At 36.8% G+C, this 22,980-nt stretch overlaps 1 protein-coding gene across 2 annotated transcripts in view; it reads left to right on the top strand.

The window, feature by feature from the left end:
* Positions 1 to 22,980, top strand: part of TRHDE (thyrotropin releasing hormone degrading enzyme) — a 346,334-nt gene that overhangs the window by 146,635 nt on the left and 176,719 nt on the right. Inside the window, exons 4-5 of one of the 2 annotated variants that reach the window (XM_075931934.2) lie at positions 5,717 to 5,871; positions 12,137 to 12,250. In XM_075931934.2, the coding sequence (XP_075788049.2) occupies positions 5,717 to 5,871; positions 12,137 to 12,250 (269 nt within the window). The remainder of the gene's footprint in view (positions 1 to 5,716; positions 5,872 to 12,136; positions 12,251 to 22,980) is intronic. The other variant, XM_075931938.2, reaches the window with a different exon arrangement.

Below are 22,980 nucleotides of genomic sequence, written 5' to 3' on the forward strand. Positions count from 1 at the left end.
GAATAAATACATATGAAAATACTACCTGTTATGGTAGAAAAAAGACCAGTTTATGACTAAGTTATGGAGTACACTGGTGAAGAAATTATTCTCTGTGGACATCTGATAACTGTGCTGTTATAAAAGTCTGTGAGATCTAGGGCGACATGCTAATATATGCTGGTCTCAGAAATTAAAGTTGTGTGAGAACAATTTTACGTTTTATACTCGGTTGTTCCAAAGATTTCCAAAAAAGTTTGAGGAAGGAGTCTGAATAGCTATTTTGTGATTAAGGTTTTACTGCCTGTTAGAGATGCAGAAGTAGCAGTGTTTTGGAGCTGCCAAATTCATAGCAGATGCTTGAGGTAAATTTGCATCCTGATGAAAGATAGCACAGAATCTTAGATAGACATGGATTTTGTTTTCTCTTATTTTTTCTTTCTCTCCTTTCCAACTTCTTTATTCCCAATCTCTCTCAACTTTTTGGCATTTGAGGTCTGCTTTATGCCTGCAGACCACTTGCCTATTCCTCTCCCAATGGTCAAAAAACAGCCCTCTGTGCTTTGCATTAAACGCATGGCTAGAATGGGGACACAAGTACCAATCTTATAATTCTCATATGTGGAACAGTGCCATAATTGTTTTCTTGCTCAGTGTTTGCTCTGTGAGTGTGTTTCAGACAGGAATGGGAGTGTTATGATTCCAGTGGTCAGCTATATCAGTGATATCTCAATCTCTGTGGACACTTCTTTGAAATGACAAGCCACACCTGCAGTTCACTAAGAGTGGATTCACCTCACTTTTGACTGCATCACCATATTACAACACTCCCAGTTTTCCAACTGTATTACTTGCAACAGGTCCAACTCCTGCTATAGACACCTTTCTGGGAACTATGACCATCTGGTAAAGGCAGTGATAGAGAACAGCCTCTTCAAAAGAGAATATGATTATTTTATCCTCAGAAGAAACAGGAGCAGAGCTAAAAGGGCTAAACATAACAAAACCCTAATGCATCTTATCTCATCTAAGCCTTATCTTTTCCATACCAGTTTAAGTAAACTCTCAACAACCATAGCAGGTTTAGCTCTTTCCTACAGCTGCCACCTTTCTCTGACGTCTGACTGGTTATTTCTGTTTGTGTTCTTTGTCAGAACATCATCTGTCCTTTATCCTTTTAATTGCCCTTTGTTTGAAAGTTGCCATTTGAACCTTTCATAAAGTTTCTAGCAGGCCTCCTGAATCTAGTCAGATTCCTTTATTTGCTTCTTCAGAAGTGGTTGGAGCCCATCTTCCAGTGGTAGATTTTTGGTGTTATCCAGGAAGGTGGGCTCTGATCACAGTCATTGTTTAGAGCTTCTAGAGGATTTAACCCTTAGTTCCTTTTCAGCCAGCAATACAATAGCCACTGAAGTCACAGAGAGATAAAAAATGTATACAGGTATCTGTATTTTAGGAATGGATAAGGAATGTCTTGATGGGAGAAGCTGATGGGTTGATAGGAGAATGTAAGCAATTGACAGAATAATGGGAGAAAAGTCCCAAATTCAGGGCTTTCCTGATGGACAGAAATCTTGCTATGCTGCTAAGCATGGCCAGAATTTGATTCTGCTCCCATAGACTTCAATTGTGCAGGATTGAGGACTTCATACCTTTTCATTTGTGGGTTTCAAAGGATTTGGTATAATTAAATGAGAAAATTGAAGAAAAAAAGCACAATTTTTGTTCTAGTTAAACAGAAGTCAAAAGTGTGTATGTGTAAAAGTGTCATAGGTAAGGATAAAAATGCAACTTTTAGAGTACAGGATCTTTAAAAATCAGCTTAAATGGTTTAATGTTAAATTGACAATTTCTATTTTGTAACATGACTGTAATCCCTAATAATATCAGGTAATTATATACTGATGTTGTTAAACTGAAATAATTATGAAGACTTACCAGTAATTAAATATTTGGAAATAATATTCTGTAGTGTTACAATTTTTACTGTTAAAATGCTTTCCATCAGACTCACACAGAGATTAATGTCAGTCAAACACATCCAAATGTTTTCCTTGTGACTGAATAATTGTATTCTTACCATTCAACAGTGCAGTACATTAGTGTCAAGATCTGGCACCTTTTCTCCTTTATTTAATTTCTGGTGACTTTATTTTGACTGTATCGTTTTTACTTCTAAGTCATGAATTTAGTCTTTGTGATGGTTAAGAGGTGGAAGCCCTCTATTATGCCAGCAGAACATAGGATTCTCTGCACTGCTGTATCAGGAAATCTCATGTAACAGTTTTATGATGTATGAGGATATTATTCTCTCCAGTAATAATAAGCGCTTCTGTTTCTACAGCAATTTCCACATAATCAAACATTCACAAGTGCTTTACAAAGAATTTAATTAAATAGGTAGTGGAATAACTGGATGCAACTATATACAAAAGCTATTAAATACTGAGCAGCTCACATTTTGTGGTTAGTACATAACAGTCTTTAGCAGTACAATGCATGAAAGGTATTTATACCAAAACACAGACAACATCACTTTTTCTGCTGTTGTATTAAGTCAAGAGATGACTGTCTCTCCACCCTTAAAAATATAGAAGGAATCTTAATAGATGGTGGCTTTAGTAACACAATATATCTTCCCTGGTTTTCTAACGGTGTGATAATAAGTAAATCAAGATTCTTCTGTGAGTACTTGAACCTGAAACGCTGTGGCTCCAGAATCAATGGATATGGATAGGGAGGATACATTTATCCAAGTGTTTTAACATGGCAATATTTTCTGGAAACCAGTGTGGCCCCCCAGGCATCCCTTATCATTCTGTCAGTCCCATAAAGCACTTTAGCACATGCCTAACTTTTTACATGCAAATAGTTGGAAGACTTGCAAGTCATTGAGGCCTCTTAAATGCATTGCTGGATGGGGGCCATGCAGAACAATTGTCCTGTCATTAACAACCTAGCTGCTGTTGCAAAGCAGTTAGTGCTCCAAGAGACTGGGAGGTTCTGTTGAAGTCAGTGGTAGTTTAGCAATTGACTTCAGTGAAGCTAGGATCTCACTACTCTAATTGGGATCTCATCCAAAAATGTCTTTGGTCAGTTTTTTGTACTTGCATTAAAAACCATTATCCTTATTCCTTTGTGGTACGATGACCAAAGATTTGTCATTTCACATGTCAACTGTAACTAACTGAAGTGATTCCAAACAATCTGTTTTCTCCAAAACATATAAAGAAAGGCAATGTTCAAGTTACTGGACCAGCTAGGTCTTGAAGTAGTGAACCACACTTTTTTCTCTGTTTAATGGTTTTGTCATTACTATAGCTATGCTTACATACTGTGGTGAAATTTCGGTGTGACCCCATGCCTGAGATAGAGAGTACTAATAATGCCACATTCAGAACAGACTACAAGAAATAGGGCAGAAAAATCCCCAAAGCTGGTGATTTACTCCATAATTAGATTCACCAAACCACTAATAAAAGAGCTTCTGCAATTCTATAGTTGTTAAACAGAAGTGCCCATGAGGCACTCTAGTCCTTGGCTCCCATCCAGATGACCCAATCAAATATAGTAAGGGGTTATTGAAAACCCATTTCATTATGTAAAGTTCTTACTGATGCCAAAGGAACAGACGCGTATCCCAGATTGGTATGTACCTCAGCTCTTACCCATATATCACGCTGTCAGCCAATCCTTAGTAAACTAACTAAAGATTTATTAATAAAAGAAAAACATTATAAATGGTTGCAAAGTCTTTGTATTGGGTTTCTAGCCATGATGGAATAGAGTGCTAGTTTGCAAAAGTCTCTCTGTTAACTTGCTAAAGATTGGAAGGTCCTCGGCTCATAGTTCAAGATGCTGTTAGTTGTAAATCCATAATCCAGAGAACTAGAGCAAGCAAGAGGCAAGATGCAGGTGCCTCAGAAGTCTTTTATATCCTCTATCATGTGCCTGGAAATAGTCTGTCCTAAACAAAACACACAGTTCAGGAGTTTAGACAGTTATTGACCCAAGTTATTATCTTACATGTCTATATATGGTCAGCTGAATCACACACCATTGGCCCCTAGCTATTTGAGACATCCTCAGGAGGAGCTAGCTGTCTGCATGGGTTGAATTTCTCCAATGACCCATTGGGAGAGTGGAGTATCCTTGATGGGCCCACCAGCACACAGCTGCATAGCCATAACTGAAATTTAATCCGAGAGTTGGAGGTTAGCCATCAACAAAATATATTTTAGATATAAGTACATAGCCAACATTCATGACTTCAAATACAAAGATGACACATGCATATAAACAGGATACTCATACTTAGCAAATCATAGCATTTCCAATGACACCTTGTATGTCATATTTTGTGCAAGATTTGTTACATTTGTACAACAGTGGTACTATCAATGATATAAATAGCCATCTTTAATCCTGCAGCATCACATCCTGTCTCTGCAATTAGGATACTTCTAGCTATTTTGAATATTAAAGTAGTTTCTGGTGTGTACTCCTACTTCCACTATAGTCTAGTGACTCTTTTGACTTCAATAAGAGCATGCCTGGGAAGTAGTTGGGGATCATCAGGTGTGGAGCTACTTGGGACCAGCATATGTCAAAGTTCTAAAATCATACAGTGTGTCTTTGATATCTGCAGTGAAGCTCCCATTTTCTTGGCTTACTGTGCCACATATTATTGTATTCTTCCTATAACTCAAAAAGGCAATCGTGGAAAATATCTAAGTGTTGATTATTGTTAACCATAGAGTATTTTTATTCCTGTGGGTAGAGAAGTGAAGTAAGTCATCTTCCAGTAAACTCCGGTTTATTCCCATCCCCAAGGCTGGTTACATTACTTTTTACCTTTTTACAGTAAAATCTTTCTCAAGTTTGAGTGGATCTTGCATTCATCTCTGCCCACTTGTTTAGCCCAGCTATTATTGGGTAAAATCCCCTGCCCTTTTTGTGCTGTGAGTAGAAAGGATGGCTGCATTTTCATTCTTATGGTTTGTCAGTCTTTGTGTCATTGTTGAATAACTCCAATGGTCTCAGGAGTCCTAACAAGAGAAATAGGGAGATAGACTTTTAAGAAATTGTCAGAATTTTTTCTTCCTTTAGAATATGTCTCCCAGTAATACTACACACAGAACAAGGCTTCAGTGCACAGTACGTGCTATTTTAAGAATTTAATTTGAATGGTCACCTGTCATCTTGAAGGTAGTTATTGTGAAGTATTGCTTCAACACTTCCCTGGATGTCACCCTTTGCCTTTACTGACATGCATCTTTGATATACAAGATGTCCCTGACTAAGTCAGTATCATCAGGGAATAAAATCCATTTTGTGTTTGGTAGAGGTCTGTGTTATTGTTTTGTGAAATGCACCTGGGGCATGGAAGGCATGTATGGAATCAAATGAATGAATATAAATAAATAAGCTATAGGGAGGATATTTTAAAATGTAAATAATATATACAAGATCTACTCCCATTAAAGATCCAATAATTGAGTGTATTAAAGTAAGATGCAAATCATAAGCAATGAGTGAACAAATAATGAAGTAAGAACAAAGAGACCATGCTTATTGAAATGATTTTATAGGTAATATTAGAAGGGAACAAAAGCTTTTTACATAAATTTTATTAAGAAAAACTCTCTGAATGCTGATTTATGGTTTTTACTTACACTTACTTTAGAGCATATTAGTTTCTACAAGCATGTTAAAATAAATTTTATTCTATTTCTAGATCTATTAGCTGTGCCTAAGCATCCATATGCTGCTATGGAGAACTGGGGACTAAGTGTTTTTGTGGAACAAAGAATACTACTTGATCCGAGCATTTCTTCTATATCCTACTTACTGGATGTCACCATGGTTATTGTACATGAGCTATGCCATCAGGTATGAGACCTGCAATCTATTATGGGAACTTAGTAAAGCCTGAGAGATCAAATGTATCCCTTTTTCAAAGCTGATATCCTTATACCAATAATTGTATGCATTCATTATAGCTGCATTCAGAATAACTTGGAGAGCTCCAAGATATGTCCCTAAAATGCAGAAATCCAGAAAAAATCAAATATAATGCAAAAGAGCAAATAAGCAGGAATAAATAAACTTTCTAATTTTGAGTTTATGTTGTGATGGTGCTGCCACTCACTAGTCTCCTTGCATTCTGTGTTCAATCAATATTATAGCAAACTTGTCCCTTTCCTCTGATTATTATGATGGTGCTGTGTATGTGTATATATATATATATATATATATATATATATATATATATATATATGGTAAGTACGTTGATAGCCATAGGAAATGATTTATTACAGCACTGTAGCAGATTTAGGTTGAGTTGATGTTCATGTCAAAATTTGCTTTGGCTGAAATCAATTTGATAGTCCCTTTCTCCCAATACACAGATACTTAAGAAGCAATATTTTTTATTCTGCCACTGACCCTCTTTGACAAATGATGGATATTTTGTCTCTTTGTGTATTGAAACTCTTGTATAAATTAGGAAACTTTGCAATAAACCCATATTACAATTTATTTCACATTTCTGTTTTCCATCTTCTTATCTCGAACTAAGCACATTACGAGAGATCAGCAATATTGAGTTGCATGCAAATGTTATTGAAGAACTATGCTACAGGGACAGGAAACACTTTCTTGCACTGGTACCAGGCATAATGATAGCCTCTGGGTTAAAATGAATGAAATCCTACTGTGTAATCAGCGTGGCTTACATTTGTGACTTTACAAAGGGTCTTTTAAAAAGCAAGGCAAATTCTTAATACTTTTTCAAAATAAAAAAATAAATAGTAACTTCATAATGGGTATACTGATAGGTAAACCTGGAAATTATAATGTTTGGTTCATATTCATGTTTTACTTTCACCAGTATAGGTGAAAATTGGGTCCTCAACTAAAACGTAAAGTGTTTCTTAGAGGTTGTTGCTGATTTAATCTCAGTAAGATCACCTTTACTTTGTTACAGATTCTTTACTAGGCAGTACAATAAAGCACTACACAGTAGAGTGTAAAAATCATAGAGCCTTAGAAATTAGGTATAGAAAACACATATTGAGACATCTAGTCTATTCCATCTGTTAGTACAGGATTCCTCCCTATGTTATATTTTCTAATGGTTTTTATAATATTCTTTGAAATTATAGAATTCCCATTGCTTTCCATGGATTTTAGTATAAAATTAATATTTAGTAAATTATATCTGTATCTTTAGCTTATTTTTTCCTTCATCTTAAATTCTTATTATTATTTCTAGTTTTCCTTTGTGCCACTTTAAATAGTTTGCTCTCCTTCAAAGCTGAGCCATATTTAAAATGTTTGTGGTACATTATAACATCAACAGTTTCCTAAGTTTATTGACCTGATCCTCTTTTACACTAATGCCAACATGTGAAAACTACATTTGCTCATTTTTAGGATCTCTTAGTGCTATGAAGGTGGCCTTAGTGTAAATCAGAACAAGCCTCTTTATGTATTTAGGTCTTTTACTCTTTACATATAAGGATCTCCCTCTAGCCCACTGGGACTGAAACGTTTCTCGAGGTGTACCGGTAGTTCGGAATAGGAATCCTAGTCCGAACTACCTAGTTCGAGCCCCGTGTAGCCGCGCTGCACGGGGTTCGAACCAGCGGGGTTTTAAAAATGGCAGCTCCCCGCTTATGCAAATGAAGCCCGGGAAATTCAAATCCCGGGCTTCATTTGCAAGTGCGGTATGCCTACATTACCCTCCTAGTTCGAACTAGGAGGGTAGTGTAGACATACCCTAGGAAAGTATGGAGGGACAACAACCCATTGCTGTTATTAGATGTGTGCTTTCAAGCTAATGGTCCTGGGTGAAAATCCTGCTGATAATCCACACTGACAAATGGCAGGGTAAACATGATGAAAGTTATCCTTTTCAGTTTTCTGTTCTAAAAAAGCTAAGCAATTACATGTTTAGAAATCTCTTATAAGAATGTAAAGGTTATAAAACAAAGCACTCAGAAATTAGGAAATGCTAGAATTCAAATAGTTCAAGCAACCTTAGTTGGGTCCCCTTGTGCGTTGATACACATCTCTAATTATGTCTTTTCACATGGGCTATTCTATAGAACCTGTGAGTTATTCAGTGTTTAGAATGGAAAGTGAATTGAGGCAGAAGGTTTCAGAAAGGAAAAGAAGGTTTCCTAGTTTTTAAGGCACTGGACTATGTTCCAGGAGATCTGTTTCTGCACTCTGCTAAAGACTTTTTTGTGTTGCTTAGCAAAACTGTCATAATATATATGCCTCAGGGAAGCCGACTGAGATTTCATGGGTAACCTCAGTACTTGCATTTCCTAACATTTATTTGCTTGACATTTCAACCTCTCTGTTCTTTTTAACATATTTTTGTATATAATTAAATTCTTAACACATGGAAAATACATAATGTTTCTACACAAAAGCGTCTGTTTCAGATCCAAATAAATTCACACTGATCACAGGTCATGAACAGGAAATTAATTAACAGCAAAGATGTTAAGTTGCTGTCCATCATATACACATATAATATTTTAAAGAACTTCAAACAGGGTAGGGAATCTATAATATGCAAATGTTATAGACTGGTCAGAACCACAACTTTGTATAGAAGAAAATCAGTTGAATTTAAGAAATGTAATTTCTGATGACAATTAATCAAGATAATCAAATACAAACAGAATATAACAATTGAATAATTTAAACAGAAACATGTATCAGAGGAAGCAAAGGAAAAAAAATCCCCATACCACTGCAAATGTTCAATAATCATGAAGGAAAAAAAAGGAAAGAAGTTATGCTCCCTGTACAAATGTAAGAAACAGAGAGCCTTTACCAACCCTACTAAATATATCACCACATTTCTTATCTTAACCAGTACATACTAATCTTTTCTTCAAAAAAAATAATTCAATCCAAGTAGTGGCAATATTCTAATGAAAACATTAAATTGCCTCTCTCTGATTAAGTTTGATTCTATCTTTGTATCTCCTCCTCATTTCAATTTAAAAATCTGTTCAGTATCCACAAACAGTAGAATGCAAATAGGATAATATTTTCCTGTCAGACATCTAACAACTGGAAAAGTAATGTCATCTACATTTGTGTTTATTAACTGGTGTTTTATGAGTTCTAGCAATCTTTCTGATATTTGAAAATCCACAAGAATGTTTCAGGAAATAGACTGTATTTCATATCAGTATTCTTGTTATTTTCATATCTCTAGAAATATTTCTTTTCTGGGTTATTAAAATTTAGTTCTGGTAATTCTGTTATGACAATTATTACATAATAAACAAGAAAAATTCCCAGGAATAAAATTGGTAAGAAATGGGATGCTGTGTCATGATTACTAATATTTTGAACATAGTAGGATATATATTTCTCCTTTTCCAGAAAGGCATCATAGGTAATTCATTATGTAAGTCACATATATATTCATCTAATCTAATCAAGAACATCCCAATGTGTTAACAAATGGTATTTCAGTATTATCAACTTTAACCCTAGAGTTTTTTAAACAAAATCTCCCTGCCTACTTCTAATACTTCTTTTGTATTTGCTGAATAGTCTTATCATAACCCATTAATATCAACCTATCAAGCATTATTTCATCCTGTTTTATCATATATTATCTGTGGTCAAAATATAGTCCCTTGTATTTTCAAACTGTTGAAAGTTGTTATATATGTTACACCGGCAGGTGTAATTGTGCATGAACCTCTACCACATGAGCTAAAAGGCTCTTAGCTAAAGCTGTAGAACAGACTCATTCTTCCTTTGTATAAGTGGTCTCAGGTCTACTAGATGGGACAATACACTACACCCAGAAGGTGTGTAGGTTACATGCACATATGGGTTTCGTGTGGCTTTTTTTATTTATCTTTGTAAGTGTAAGGTCTTTGGGACAGGGACTGTCTGATGGGTATTGTAGGAAGCTGAGCATATTGTCAGCATTTATGTAATTAATAATAAGGGTCATTAATCAGTGGGTATCCATTATCTGTTCTTTCAGTTTCACTCTCAGTAAGCATAAAAAGTATCATCAAGATCACTTTTGTCCACCCCATCTGCAGTTCTCTTCCTAGATCTTCATTACATTTATTTTCACTCATTCAGGTGCTAGCTGTTGTCTGTTGAAACCTAATCCTGCCAGACTGATAATGTTAATGCCTCTTTGGCATACCCTTTGGAACTGTCTCCTTTATACACTGCAACCACAATGCCAGTAACAGCACTTATACCTGTCTTTGTACCACCACCATTCCTTTTTTATGAATAGTGATGCACAAATGTAAGGCAGCTCATTCATACCCCTTGGAGAGCTTCCAAATAAACACATAGTTAAGGATTCAAATAGATCATTGTCCAACTTTTTTTTTCATACACTAATCGCAGCATCAGTAGCTGTTTCTGTAATCTCACATACATTATTCTCTCTCAACTATCCATTTGATGTTCTACCTCTGTTTATTTTAATAGTTTGTAACCACATGAAAGCTCACAATTACTCCTTATTGATGTTAGCATACCCTCATTTTCCAATTGAGTGAAAAGCTACCAGTGAAGTTTACAGATACAGACTTTGTCTATTTATTCAGAAAAAAAAATGTTTCAGAGACATCGAGTCAATTTTCAAAGTAGTGCAGTATGTTTTACTTATTCAACTCTAATTCACCTCAGTAAAATATTCATGCCCTATTGTAAAAACGGGCTGCCAATGTTACCACAACGAGGAGTCCTGTGGCATTTTAAAGACTAACAGATTTATTTTGGCATAAGCTTTCATAGGTCAAAACCATTTCGTCAGATGAATTTATTTTTTCTTTAAGGATGAGCTATCAGATCAAGTTTGTTCACTGTGATAACATGGTCTCAGAGGGGTAGCCTGTTAGTCTGTATCTATAAAATCAATGAGGATTATTGTGGAACCTTAAAAATTAACAGATATAAAATAAATCTGTTACTCTGAGAGGCCTGGTGTACACTAGGGAGTTATTTTCAAATAACTCCGCTTATTTCAAAATAGCAAGCAGAGCAATCACTCTACCAAGCCCGTTATTTTGAAATAAGGGGCTAGTTATTTCAAAATAATAACTCCTGCTATTTTGAAATAACTACTCTCCAGAGTCATTCAAAGTAATTATTACTCAGTGCTTCCTGGGCTCTAAGTTGAGGTACTGTGTTCACATTAAGGGAACTTACCTCGGACTAATTTTGAGGCTTCCCTGTAGTGTGGACATGCTATTTCGAAATAGTTATTTTGGGAGTTATTATATTAAAATAAGTTATTTTGAAACAGTTATCTAGAGTAGACATGCCCTAAGGTGCCACAGGACTCCTTGTTGTTTTTACAGATACAGATTAATATGGCTATCCCTCTGAGACAGTACTATCACAGTGAACAAACGTGATCTGAATAGCTTGACATTAGCAAAAAAGAAAAAGGAAAACATGGGAGATGTTTAAGTTCTGTTTCTAATTTTCCATGGAAGTTCTATACAATTTACTACAAGACACTTAAGGTCATGTCTACACTAGGAGATTATTTTGAATTTACTAAATTTGACTTTTGGGCATCCGATTTTACAAATTTAAAGTTCCGTGTCCTCACTACAGGGAAGAATTGAATGTAGTCCAAAGCAGTCTCCATTAATGTGAACGTACTAACTCAGACTCAGCAGACTCAGATCCCCATTCTGGAGAGCTAAGGGAAGCCTCTCAGAAGCCAGTTAGTTTGAATTAGCAGCACTGAAGTGTCCACACTAATGTTATTTTAGACGTAACAAGTTCAGGAATAATGTTATTCCTTGTGAAAAGCAGGACAATAGTTTGAATTCTGTGGTCCCTTACTTCAGAATAATGGGCTTGATAGTGTGGCTGCATCACTCAAATTTGATGTTGGAGGGCTAATTTTGGACTAAGATCTTAGTGTAGACTAGGCCTTATATTCCTCAACTGATACATACTTAACTCACAGGGATGTTAAAAAGTTTAGTTCACTGGTATTTTGAGATCGTTGGATCAGAGTGTGACATGTTATTATTATTATTAATAACAAACCTAGTAGTGGTGACTTTGTGTACAAATCACACACATAAACAACATTTTATGGTGTTTGATTGGACTTCCCTTATAGTGGTTTGGTGACCTTGTGACTCCAGTATGGTGGGAAGATGTGTGGCTAAAAGAAGGTTTTGCTCACTATTTTGAATTTGTTGGAACAGACTACCTCTACCCAGGCTGGAATATGGTAAGTTAATGATATTTCACTAGTTTGGAAACTCCACTGAAAGGCTTTTTTCTTATTATAGTCCCGCTTATGTTACTGTTAGGGTCTGCTGAAGATTACCAAATGACATGAGCAAGTATCAGATGTTCAATAAGGGAAACTCAATGGATGTGAAATAATTTGACAGCATTCCAAAAGTGTAATCTGTCCTTTATTACCAAAAGAATAAGGTCTTGTCTATCATAACCCAATGTTAAAATAACTGCCATTTCTCCATTCAAAAACATTTCACGAGGGTAGTGCTTATTGAATACCAACTATTGCTGAAGAGTGTATATTAATGAAAGATATTAATGAACGATCTGTATAATGTTTTCTGAGGTTCTCAGAACATTGCATGTTAAGTTATAACAATATAAATGGAGAAGGAAGATTTGGGTAAGCCATATAGTGAAACTGAATATATTACTACAATATTCTGCTTTTCTCTAAGGCCTGGTCTACACGACAGCGGAAGGTCGACTTAAGATACGCAACTCCAGCTACATTAATTGCATTGCTGGAGTGGATGTATCTTAAACTGCATTTCCACGCCATCCACACAGTGGGAGGTAGATGGAAGCAAATACTCCTTGTGAGGAGCAGGATTACTGGTGCTGATGGGAGCACCCTCTGAGTTCGACTTAGTGGGTCTAATATAGACCCACTAAATCAAGCCCCAGAAGATCGACCATGGCAGTGTCCATCTTCCATATAGTGTAGACAAGGCCTAAATTATCTTTGTTAATATATTATTGTTTTGGCATCTAGGATTCCATATTAATCCTCAGAACTTAGATTGGGGCACAGTTTATAATATGCAGTCATATAGTAAGTCACAGGATCAACTTCTGTCTCCTGAAATGTGTGCAGTGGCCATTAGCCCACTTGTAAAAGAGCCAGGAAATACAAGTTGGGTTATCCCTTTCTAGTACCTGTTTTTGTAGATCAACTGCCTAGGTCATTCCCACTTTCATCTTCTTTTATTCTTCAATACAGGAAGGTGTAATACCTTGATCACTTTAATAGTGAAGAAAGATAAAAGTTAGACACAGTTAAAGAGGACATACCTTCCTCATGAACATGTCCAGGATGTCTGTATACTTTGCAATGTCTCAGGAATTAATTATTTTATTCTCTGTAAACTTGCCTTTCTTTTGAACTTCTAGTGTTAGGTATCATATGTGACTTTTGTTTTTATATATACACAACTTGAGTGATAAAGATTTTAAAACAGAGAGTTGGTATTTTAAACGTTTTCGTTAAACTCAATCACTTAACTTCTGAAATTGTTTTGCCACTTCTTCACTTTAGTTCCATAGTTTTAGACATCTTATTTTTTTCTGAAGTAAATTAAAGATGTAATGACTAAGAATTAAATCATCTACAAGCTCTTACAAATTGTAAATAAGAACTTTTTGAATTTAGGGACATTTCTGTTTGAAGTCTGATTTTTTTTTTTATTCTGTCAATGTTTAAATTTTGGTGTAATATTCCTGATTCATAATTGCATTGTGAAAAAAGAAAAAAAAATCTATATCTGAATGACATCTGCCTCATGTGGGTAAACTTGCTGGGTTCACCTTCCTTTTGGTATAGTGTAACTCATTCTCTTCTTTGTTTTGAAGAACACACCTTGAATTACAATATAAACATTCTAATTATAAATGTAATAGACTCTGGCAGCTCTTGATGATTTTAGCATAGATAAATTTAATAGACTACAATGTTCATACACTAGTTTTTAATCTTTGAATCATCATAGTTATTTGTTCTTTGCATAAATACTTTAACAAATCCAGAATAACTTTGCTTTAGAAGTCATCTTGAATGGAGAATATTTTTTGAGAATTCCTGTGGAGTGAATGTAATGTGCAGTGTTATGCAAATAATGTACAGGAGAACCAAAAGGCATGTGGGTTGAATAAAGTATGACAGTTAAACCTTGGAAATCAGAAACATGCAGTGTATGAATTAGAATTAATAACAGTAAAATGGCTGTGCCAGAAAAATATCTATCTGTCAAGTTATTTTAAATGAAAAAGGGAGAGCTGACATACACCTTTCATGAGGCTTCTGATATCATTAGCTTTAGATGCCAAAATAACCATAGTGACATCTAAATAGTTAGAAAACTGGTGGTAAGATAGAACACATGACAAGTTAAACAGTACAGCATCCTACTGTGGTGTATTTTACCGACTACAGTGGGAATTAATAATCTGATGTTTCTCTTTTTTATACAGATGGTGGGACTAACAAGCAAAAGGTGGCTATAGAGATCAAATTTTGGCATTTTGGTTATTTTTTGTTGTCAGTGCAGAATACATGTGCTACTAAGATTAGCCTGACATCTAAAAACCTAAGCAACTAAAAGTAGTAACAGAAAAAAATTATTCTAAACAATTCTGTTTATTCAAAAGTGAAGGCATATACATTACAAGATACATGAAATCAGTTGTAATACCAAGAACCTTTAGTGCTATTTCTCAGAATGATGTTACTTAAATAGCCAGAGGAACAACACAGAAGACTACATAATGTTGCATCAACAGAGATTCAGACCTGTGAAATCTGCATAAAAGCTTCTAATGAATATGCTCATATGGGGCTTTGAGAGTAATTTGTATTAGGAAAACCAAAAATAATATAACAAAATCCAGTCTCTTCCCAAGGAATGGAGAAAGGTAGAAAGTTAACCCATTTTGGTAATCTTAAAATTTTACTTTGAAATCTTCCCCTGATCTTCAAACTTTGGGGTGATAAATTTTGCTATGCTAGTCTTAGTAATGCTATGCATTAACACTCTCTGTTGCTTAGCTTTCAGTTAACATGGGAAAACAAAGAATTTTTATGGGGAATAATTTATAATTTTAAAATGCATAATTAATATCCTCTTTCTAATACAACTTGTCACTCTGGGAGTTAAGACTAGGGAACCACATCAATCCTCCACTGTTGCCATATTTCCTGTCAAATTTTATAAAGCTTTTCAAGCAGAAACCGGCTCCTATTTTTTTATGTTTGCAAAAGATACCTTGAAATGGAATGATGTCCGAGACATATTGATTCATTTCACCATCTTTCCATTAAAAATTAAAAAGGGATAAATCTGGGCGTAAATCGTATATGTCTATTGTAATATCAAAACATTGCAATGGTTCTTGCATTCAGACATATTCTCATCATCCCTTTATATATACTGCCCAGATGGGATTCAAGGCGGGAAGGTAAGTCTTACCTTTAGGAGAAAAATTACATTATTGTATATCATCCTTTTCTCATTCCACTAGCAGTCATTAATGGACCAACAGCATAAAGGCTCAACCTGTAAAAAGTCACAGAGCCAAACCTTACTCAATCAGGCTCCATATATAAGGTCGGATTCCATTCCTTAACTAAAATCCTTGCTATTTAGTTTGGGGTATTCTAACCAGCCCATTGAGGAAACTAGTCCCTTCCTTGTCTTTTCCAGTGCAATATTCTTTAGTTTGGTGGGCCTACTTGCTTCACATATATAGCGAATCTAGCTTTCCATCTCCTTCTCCCATGACGTCATTTCTGAGGCCACTCTCTCATGATGAAGAGTCCACCTTTCTTTTAATCTCCAGGATGGGCTTCTCTCAAACTCCTACCCTGAGAGGTGCTTTCTTTGTCATGCTAATGGCAAACAGGCAGGTGAGGGAGCTGAGCATCTGGATTATCAGCCCCCAACACATTCCGCTCTTTTCTAAGAAGGTGCAAGTTAGCTTCCAGCTGGATATTTTTCCTAAGGTAAACACCAAGGGTATGTCTACACTACCCCGCTAGTTCGAACTAGCGGGGTAATGTAGGCACACCGCACTTGCAAATGAAGCCCGGGATTTGAATTTCCCGGGCTTCATTTGCATAAGCCGGCCGGCGCCATTTTTAAATGCCGGCTTGTTCGAACCCCGTGGAACGAGGTGTACCGATAGTGTGGAATGGCTTGCTAGTTCGAACTATCTAGCCCGTGCCGCGTGTAGCCGCGCGGCACGGGGTTCGAACAAGCCGGCATTTAAAAATGGCGCCGGCCGGCTTATGCAAATGAAGCCCGGGAAATTCAAATCCCGGGCTTCATTTGCAAGTGCGGTGTGCCTACATTACCCCGCTAGTTCGAACTAGCAGGGTAGTGTAGACATACCCCAAGTTTCATATGAATTATCTCATTATTCTTCCCATTTCTAATCCTTTCTGCTCCAAGATAGTACATTTTGAAATTTTGTCTCATTCTTAAATGTCCAGAAAGTTAAAACCATGACTTCTGAGATTTTAGGGCTGTTATAAGAGGAAATTGACTACTAACATGACAGCCATGTGAGCCCGACAGTGTATTTTGACAGTATAGGGTCATTATGGCTATCCTTATATGAAATTCCTAAAGACTAAATTGTTGCCATTTCATGATTAGTGAGAGGCGAGACTCTCATATTAGAGGCAAGCAAAGCAATTCCAGCTGCATCTGACTGTAGCCTAGTGATGTCTTCTGCTACAACCGAAATGGCTGAAATGGTAAGGTCAACCTATCCCTGCTGGGAGTAGTGGATGTAGGTGTCTCTGTTATGAGAAGATGGGTAAATTACAGGGGAAAACTACCCACTGGTAATTCCCTTTGACATAGTCCTGTACTCTCCCATCCTAAACTTCACTCCCCTCCCTCTGAGGCAGATTTGCCACTTTTGATAGAGAGGGAAACAATCAGGGACATTTATAATAGGACTTTTACCTCTTTGTTTCATGGTAGGTGGAGCCATCATGTTGTCTGTACTTGAGTGTTTCTGTTAGTGGGATAGGACAAGTGGAGTATGCCAAAAAGAATTACTGGCAAGTAATCTTCCCTTTTACCCTTCAAACACAAATACCATGCGTTAGCAGTCATTCCCTGGCTTGATGCTGAGAAAGCATTTCATGGAGCTCAGTAGTTTTCTCCTGCTTCTTTATTTTATAAGAGTTTGGTGACAGTGACATATTTATTGGAGGAGTCAAGGCACAGTACTTCAGTTTCACACATTGAATTGCCTTCCTTTTCCATCAGGTAGAGCACTGGGAAAAGGCAGCCCTTTCTTTCCAACATTTGCCAACTACTTTTTTGGAAGCCATAGTCAGGTTTACTGGGGATATTATCTTTGTTAGAAACATTTCATTGAAATATTAGAAGTTTTCATGTGGCTGGTCATCCTTCACTGTCTTTGAATAAGCTGAAGCCATCCTACAATGCTCTATCCTCTACATTAGGGGTTTTCAAGCTCTGGGTAAGGGCAAGCTGCTAGCTGGCCGTGAGATGTGTTGTTTACCTGCGAGTCCATAGGTACAGATGAGCACACTGTGGATCGCTGTTGCCATCCAATGAGAGCTGTGGAAAGTGGTGTCCTGGTCTGCACTGCTTCCTGCAGCTCTCATTGTCTGAGAATGGTGATCTGTGGACAACAGGAGCTGCGATCACCTGTACCTGCAGAGGCAAAGGTAAACAAAGCATCTCATGGTCAGCTAGCTGTGACCCGAGTTTGAAAAACCCTGCTCTAGATGATTCTGCCTTTCCCTGTTGTTGTAAGTCTGCATAGCAACATTTTTCTTTTAAAATGCTGTGCTGAGAGAATTTACCAGAGTATAATAATAAATATTAATGGGAAATCATTAAAATAATCATTATTAAACTTAATTCTGAGCATCTCAAAGTATATTGCTCAAGTCCTTGATAAATGATCTCAATTGCCTATCATTCTTACTGGCGGGATTAAAGAAATGAACACTGCAATTAGACTTGTGCATATCTTTAATGAGCTTTGTCTTAAATTACCTACTAAAATGTTTATCTTCCTCAAAAAATAGTCGTAGGCTTTGTAGCCCAGTTAAATCATTAAAAGTTTTGAAGATGTAGACTTAAGACATAGGTCTTCTTGATTTTTATTATTATTTTGGCATTTTGGACCTGAGCTGTAGACTAGTTTATCCTTAATCCAACATCAGTATAATACTGGCTGAGCAACGAGAGAGACTTGGTCTCTTCTTTTTTTTAAAAGCTTCAGAGGGGTAGCTGAGTTAGTCTGTAACAGGAAAAACTTAAAACACAACAAATAGTCTAGTAACACCTTAAAGACTAACAAAACATGTAGATGGTATCATGAGCTTTTGTGGACACAGCCCACTTCTCAGATAACAGGAGTAGGCTGTGCCCACGAGAGTTCATGATACCATCTACATGTTTTGTTAGTTTTTAAGGTGCTACTAGACTATTTGTTGTTTTTTAAGTTTTTCCTTTTTTAAAAGTCCTTTATTTCTCCTTTTTTGGTTAAAATTTTCCAGTGCCTTTAAGAAGAAAGTCTTTAATACCACACGGAGTGTGTTTTTTCCCCTTAGAAACTACTGGCTGAAGTCAAGTATTGTTGATTTTCTATTTTAACTCAGCTATAAGGGAAACTTTCTGGCTACGTCTACATTGGCAAGATTTTGTGCAAATACTTTTAACGCAAGAGTTTTTGCGTTAAAGTATTTGCGCAAGAGAGCGTCTACACTGGCATGAGCTTTTGTGCAAGAGATGTGCTTTTGCACAAAAGCATCCGTGCCAGTGTAGACGCTCTCTTGTGCAAGAAAGCTCCGATGGCCATTTTAGCCATCAGGCTTTCTTGCTCAAGAAATTCATGTTGCCTGTCTACACTGGCCTCTTGCACAAGAACACTTGCGCAAGAGGGTTTATTCCTGAGTGGAAGCGTCATAGTTCTTGCGCAAGAAGCACTGATTTCTTACATTAGAGCGTCAGCGTTCTTGCGCAAGAACTCACGGCCAGTGTAGACAGGCAGCCAGTTTTTGCGCAAAAGCAGGTGCTTTTCCGCAAAATCTTGCCAGTATAGACACAGCCTCTGTGTAATCTATTGTTTTGGCAAGAAGAATCAATGAGAAGGATGCTACTTTAAGTAGTTAAATTCTGTGCAGCTTACCCATCAGATATAAATGGTTATAAATGGTTCATTCAGATGACTAAATACAGGTTTAGAGAATGTCAAGTTTTCTTCTTGCTTTATATTATGATTTGCTCCTGTTGAGGAAAAATATGAATAGCCATTATTATTAAAGCTTGGGTCATATGATTTCACATTTCCTGATTTGGGTCAAACCTTTAATTTAAAAGTGAAATTCTGCTCAAACCTACTGACAACCCCTCTTCCTGTCCTGAGTGAAGATGGGAGAGAAGTTGCCTACCAGCTTTCAACTTCTCCAGAGGAAGAAGATTCAGAAAGAGAATCCTGGCCCATAGAATCCCCTCTCCTAGGACCTGACTGCCCTCTTCACCTAAAACTAAGTTTCAGATGGTAAATTTGGTTGCCACATTAATAGCTCTGTTTTTCGTTGCATGTATGTTGACAAATGCTTTTTTTTTGGCATTTCAGCTGATTGCTCTCATCAGTATGGTTACAATTTGTCTTATAATCGCATACAACATGGAATTGGCATTTGTATAATCATAAGTGATTTTTAAAGGATCAAAATGTGCATTAAACACTCACTAGACCTCCCCACTTTCAGAAATGAAAAGCACAGTTACTGGCAGTTCAAAATCCAGCACAGTTATGACACCTGGCAAGTGATCTGCTTTCGTGTGATCTTTAGCAAACATTGACCTGGGCTCTGGTGGAACACAAGCCAGTTTAAAACTGCTCTACCATGGTTTAAATGTTGCCTTTGTTTAATGAATTGAGTTCCTCCTGTAGAGGAGAAGCCTGTTTTGGCATTGGATGATGAATTTAGGACCTAGACCCTGCACAACCAGGATAAATCAATCCTAATATTTTAAATGCTGATGGGGCTAATGCAGGAATGAATATGTGTTTGTCCATTTTCCTAATGTGTCTGTTTCTGGGGAGTCAGTTTCAAGGAGATTACAAGACTTAGAGTGGAAGATTTCAGAAGACTTGAACTTGTCATCATTTTAATCAACATTATAAGTGAAATAAGTTAATTTAGGAATTTGTTTTTTGCTGTGAAATGCCCCATTTTACTCAGCCCTTCTACTTACTATTTGGAAATTCACTGGAGCAAAACTGATTTAGTGTATAACTAAATCAACATCTATACTTGATATGGAGGAAGATGGAGAGAAGCAACAGTTGCTGGGGAAGTCACAAACCCTGAAAACACTCCAACTTAGTGGTAGAGACCTGTGAGTACATTACCCCAGTGCTTGGCTACCTGAACTGGCTCTCATTTCAATGGATCATGCATTTCACATTCTCTGTCCTGATACTTAGCATTATCTATGGGTTTGACCTTAGTTAAATGAGAGCCAGCGGTTCCCTCCTCAGTGATGAACTCTAGCTCTGGAGCAATGGAACTATCAACCAGTAGGAAAGTTTCCTGAGTGCACGATATAGATAGAACTTACATGGGAGTTGGACCAAGAGCAACAAAGAATAAGGGTACGTCTAGACTACATGCCTCTGGCGACAGAGGCATGTAGATTAGACTACCTGGCATAGGAAAATGAAGCAGCGATTTAAATAATCGATGCTTCATTTAAATTTACATGGCGGCCGCGCTGAGCTGATCAGCTGTTTGTCAGCTCAGCGCGGTCGTCTGGAGGCACGGGGGTCGACATCAAAGGCATTTGTCAACCACCCAGGTATGCCTCATCCCAGGAGGCATATATGAACATGGACCTCTCAAAACTTTTAGAACTAATAAACTCAGAACTTGACTTAACTTTCAACAAATTCCACTCATGGATGCCCTCACACACATACACACACTACTCTAACACACACACAATTTAATAAAAAATAAAAAATGGCAAATCAAACCATTTTCCTAAAGAGTTGGAGAAGGAAGAGAGACTTTTACTTTTTTTTTAATCAATTGGAAGTCAGTCAGCCACTATGCTGGTGGGTGGTGCTAGTTGAAAGTATGAAAACAGAGAGATGTTTTTCCTCTTGTGTTAAATATGCCCTGTGGATTTTTGTCAAATTCAAATTTTATGCATCCTTGGGATACTCCAGAGGTTATATGCCTCTATAGTCCAATTTCACCTAGAAACATGTTGTATTATCTCACAAACTCTTCTTTTGTCAGGCACCAGAGATCACACAAATCCTCTGGTTATTCCTGATGCCTAGAAAAAGTTAGATACCCTGAAGAAGATATTGCCGACTAGTTTGAAAGGAAAATCATATTGAGATTTGGACACCCATATTAAACATTATTCACATAAATCCCTTAATCTGTAAAACATTTGAATGCCTGTCCTAGAACAAAGGCAGTGTCTTTAATGCTTAGCCCTTTGATCTCTTATGTATAATAATTATGAGTTATGGGTCTTATTGTATTATTCCTATTATTCCTTTTGTTCAGCTATTGGATGTATTCCAGTGGGTTCTTTGTCCTCTATTTCATATTAATTTTTGGAAATTATTTTTTATATGACAGGCTCAAATATTATTTTATTGTCATGCTAACTAACTTTTCCATTGCATTATGTCTCAATAAAGCATAATCGAATAATCAGCAACAGTCCTCCTTCATTACATCATCCTCATGCTGTATGCACAGGAATTTGACTGAGCTTTTATGCAGTTCTCAAAGGAGTAACCCTTTATATAAGGAACATAAGAAGATAAAGAACAGCCATACTGAGTCAGAGCAAAGATCCATCTAGTCCAGTATCTTGTCTTCCGACAGTGGCCAATGCCAGGTGCTTCAGAGGGAATGGACAGAACAGGTAATCATCAAGTGATCCATTCCCTGTCACCCATTCCAAGCTACTGGCAAATAGAGTTTAGGGACACCATTGCTGCCCATCCTAGTTAGTAGCCATTAATGGACCCATCCTTCATAAACTTACTAGTTCTTTTTTGAACCCTGTTATAGTCCTGGCCTTCACAACATCCTTTGACAAAGATTGCGTATTGTGTAAAGAAGCCTGTTGCGTATTAATTTCATTTGGGTTCTTGTGTTATAAAAATGAATAAATAACACCGTCTTATTTATATTCTCCACACAAGGCATGATTTTATAGACCTCTGTCATATGCCCTCCTTACTCATCTCTTTTCCAAGCTAAAAAGTTCCAGTTTTATTAATCTCTCCTTAAGCTCTTCCATATCCCCAATAATTTTTGTTACCTGTTTCTGTGCCTTTTCAAATTCCAATATATCCTTTTGGGGATGGGGAACCAGATCAGCACACAATACTCAAGATGTGGACATACCATGGATTTATATAGAGGCAACATGATATTTTCTGTCTTATTATCTATTTCCTAATGATTCCTAACATTCTGTTTGCTTTCTTGACTGCTATTGCAGTCCTTTCTGTCCAACCAATATTATTTCACTTTTTTCCACTGTTTAAGAATCTGATACGTGAAGCAGACAACTAAAAGGTGATTGCTGTTACAGTCCAAAGTCTATACTAGAAACCGAAGTGATTGGCAAAATTCTACAGAGCAGAAATTCTCTGAAGAAGTATCTCTATGGGCAGATAACATGCAGACCCTACTATCCATGACCTTCATTTCATTCACAGGCATGCTGGTGGCGCTTCCCAGCAGTGGAATCTGAACTCTGCTAACAACCCATTTTGCAGGCTGAATTTGCAAAAAATGGACATTGTCATTAAGGAAAGACAAGAACAGAGCAGCTCTAGTAGGCTGAATTTGGAGAAACTTGCTTCAAATATAATCAGAATTAAAAAGAACTATCTCCGTGA

This window comes from Pelodiscus sinensis, chromosome 1 (genome assembly GCF_052426305.1).
Source record: "Pelodiscus sinensis isolate ZL-2025 chromosome 1, ASM5242630v1, whole genome shotgun sequence".
Taxonomy (NCBI): domain Eukaryota; kingdom Metazoa; phylum Chordata; order Testudines; family Trionychidae; genus Pelodiscus; species Pelodiscus sinensis.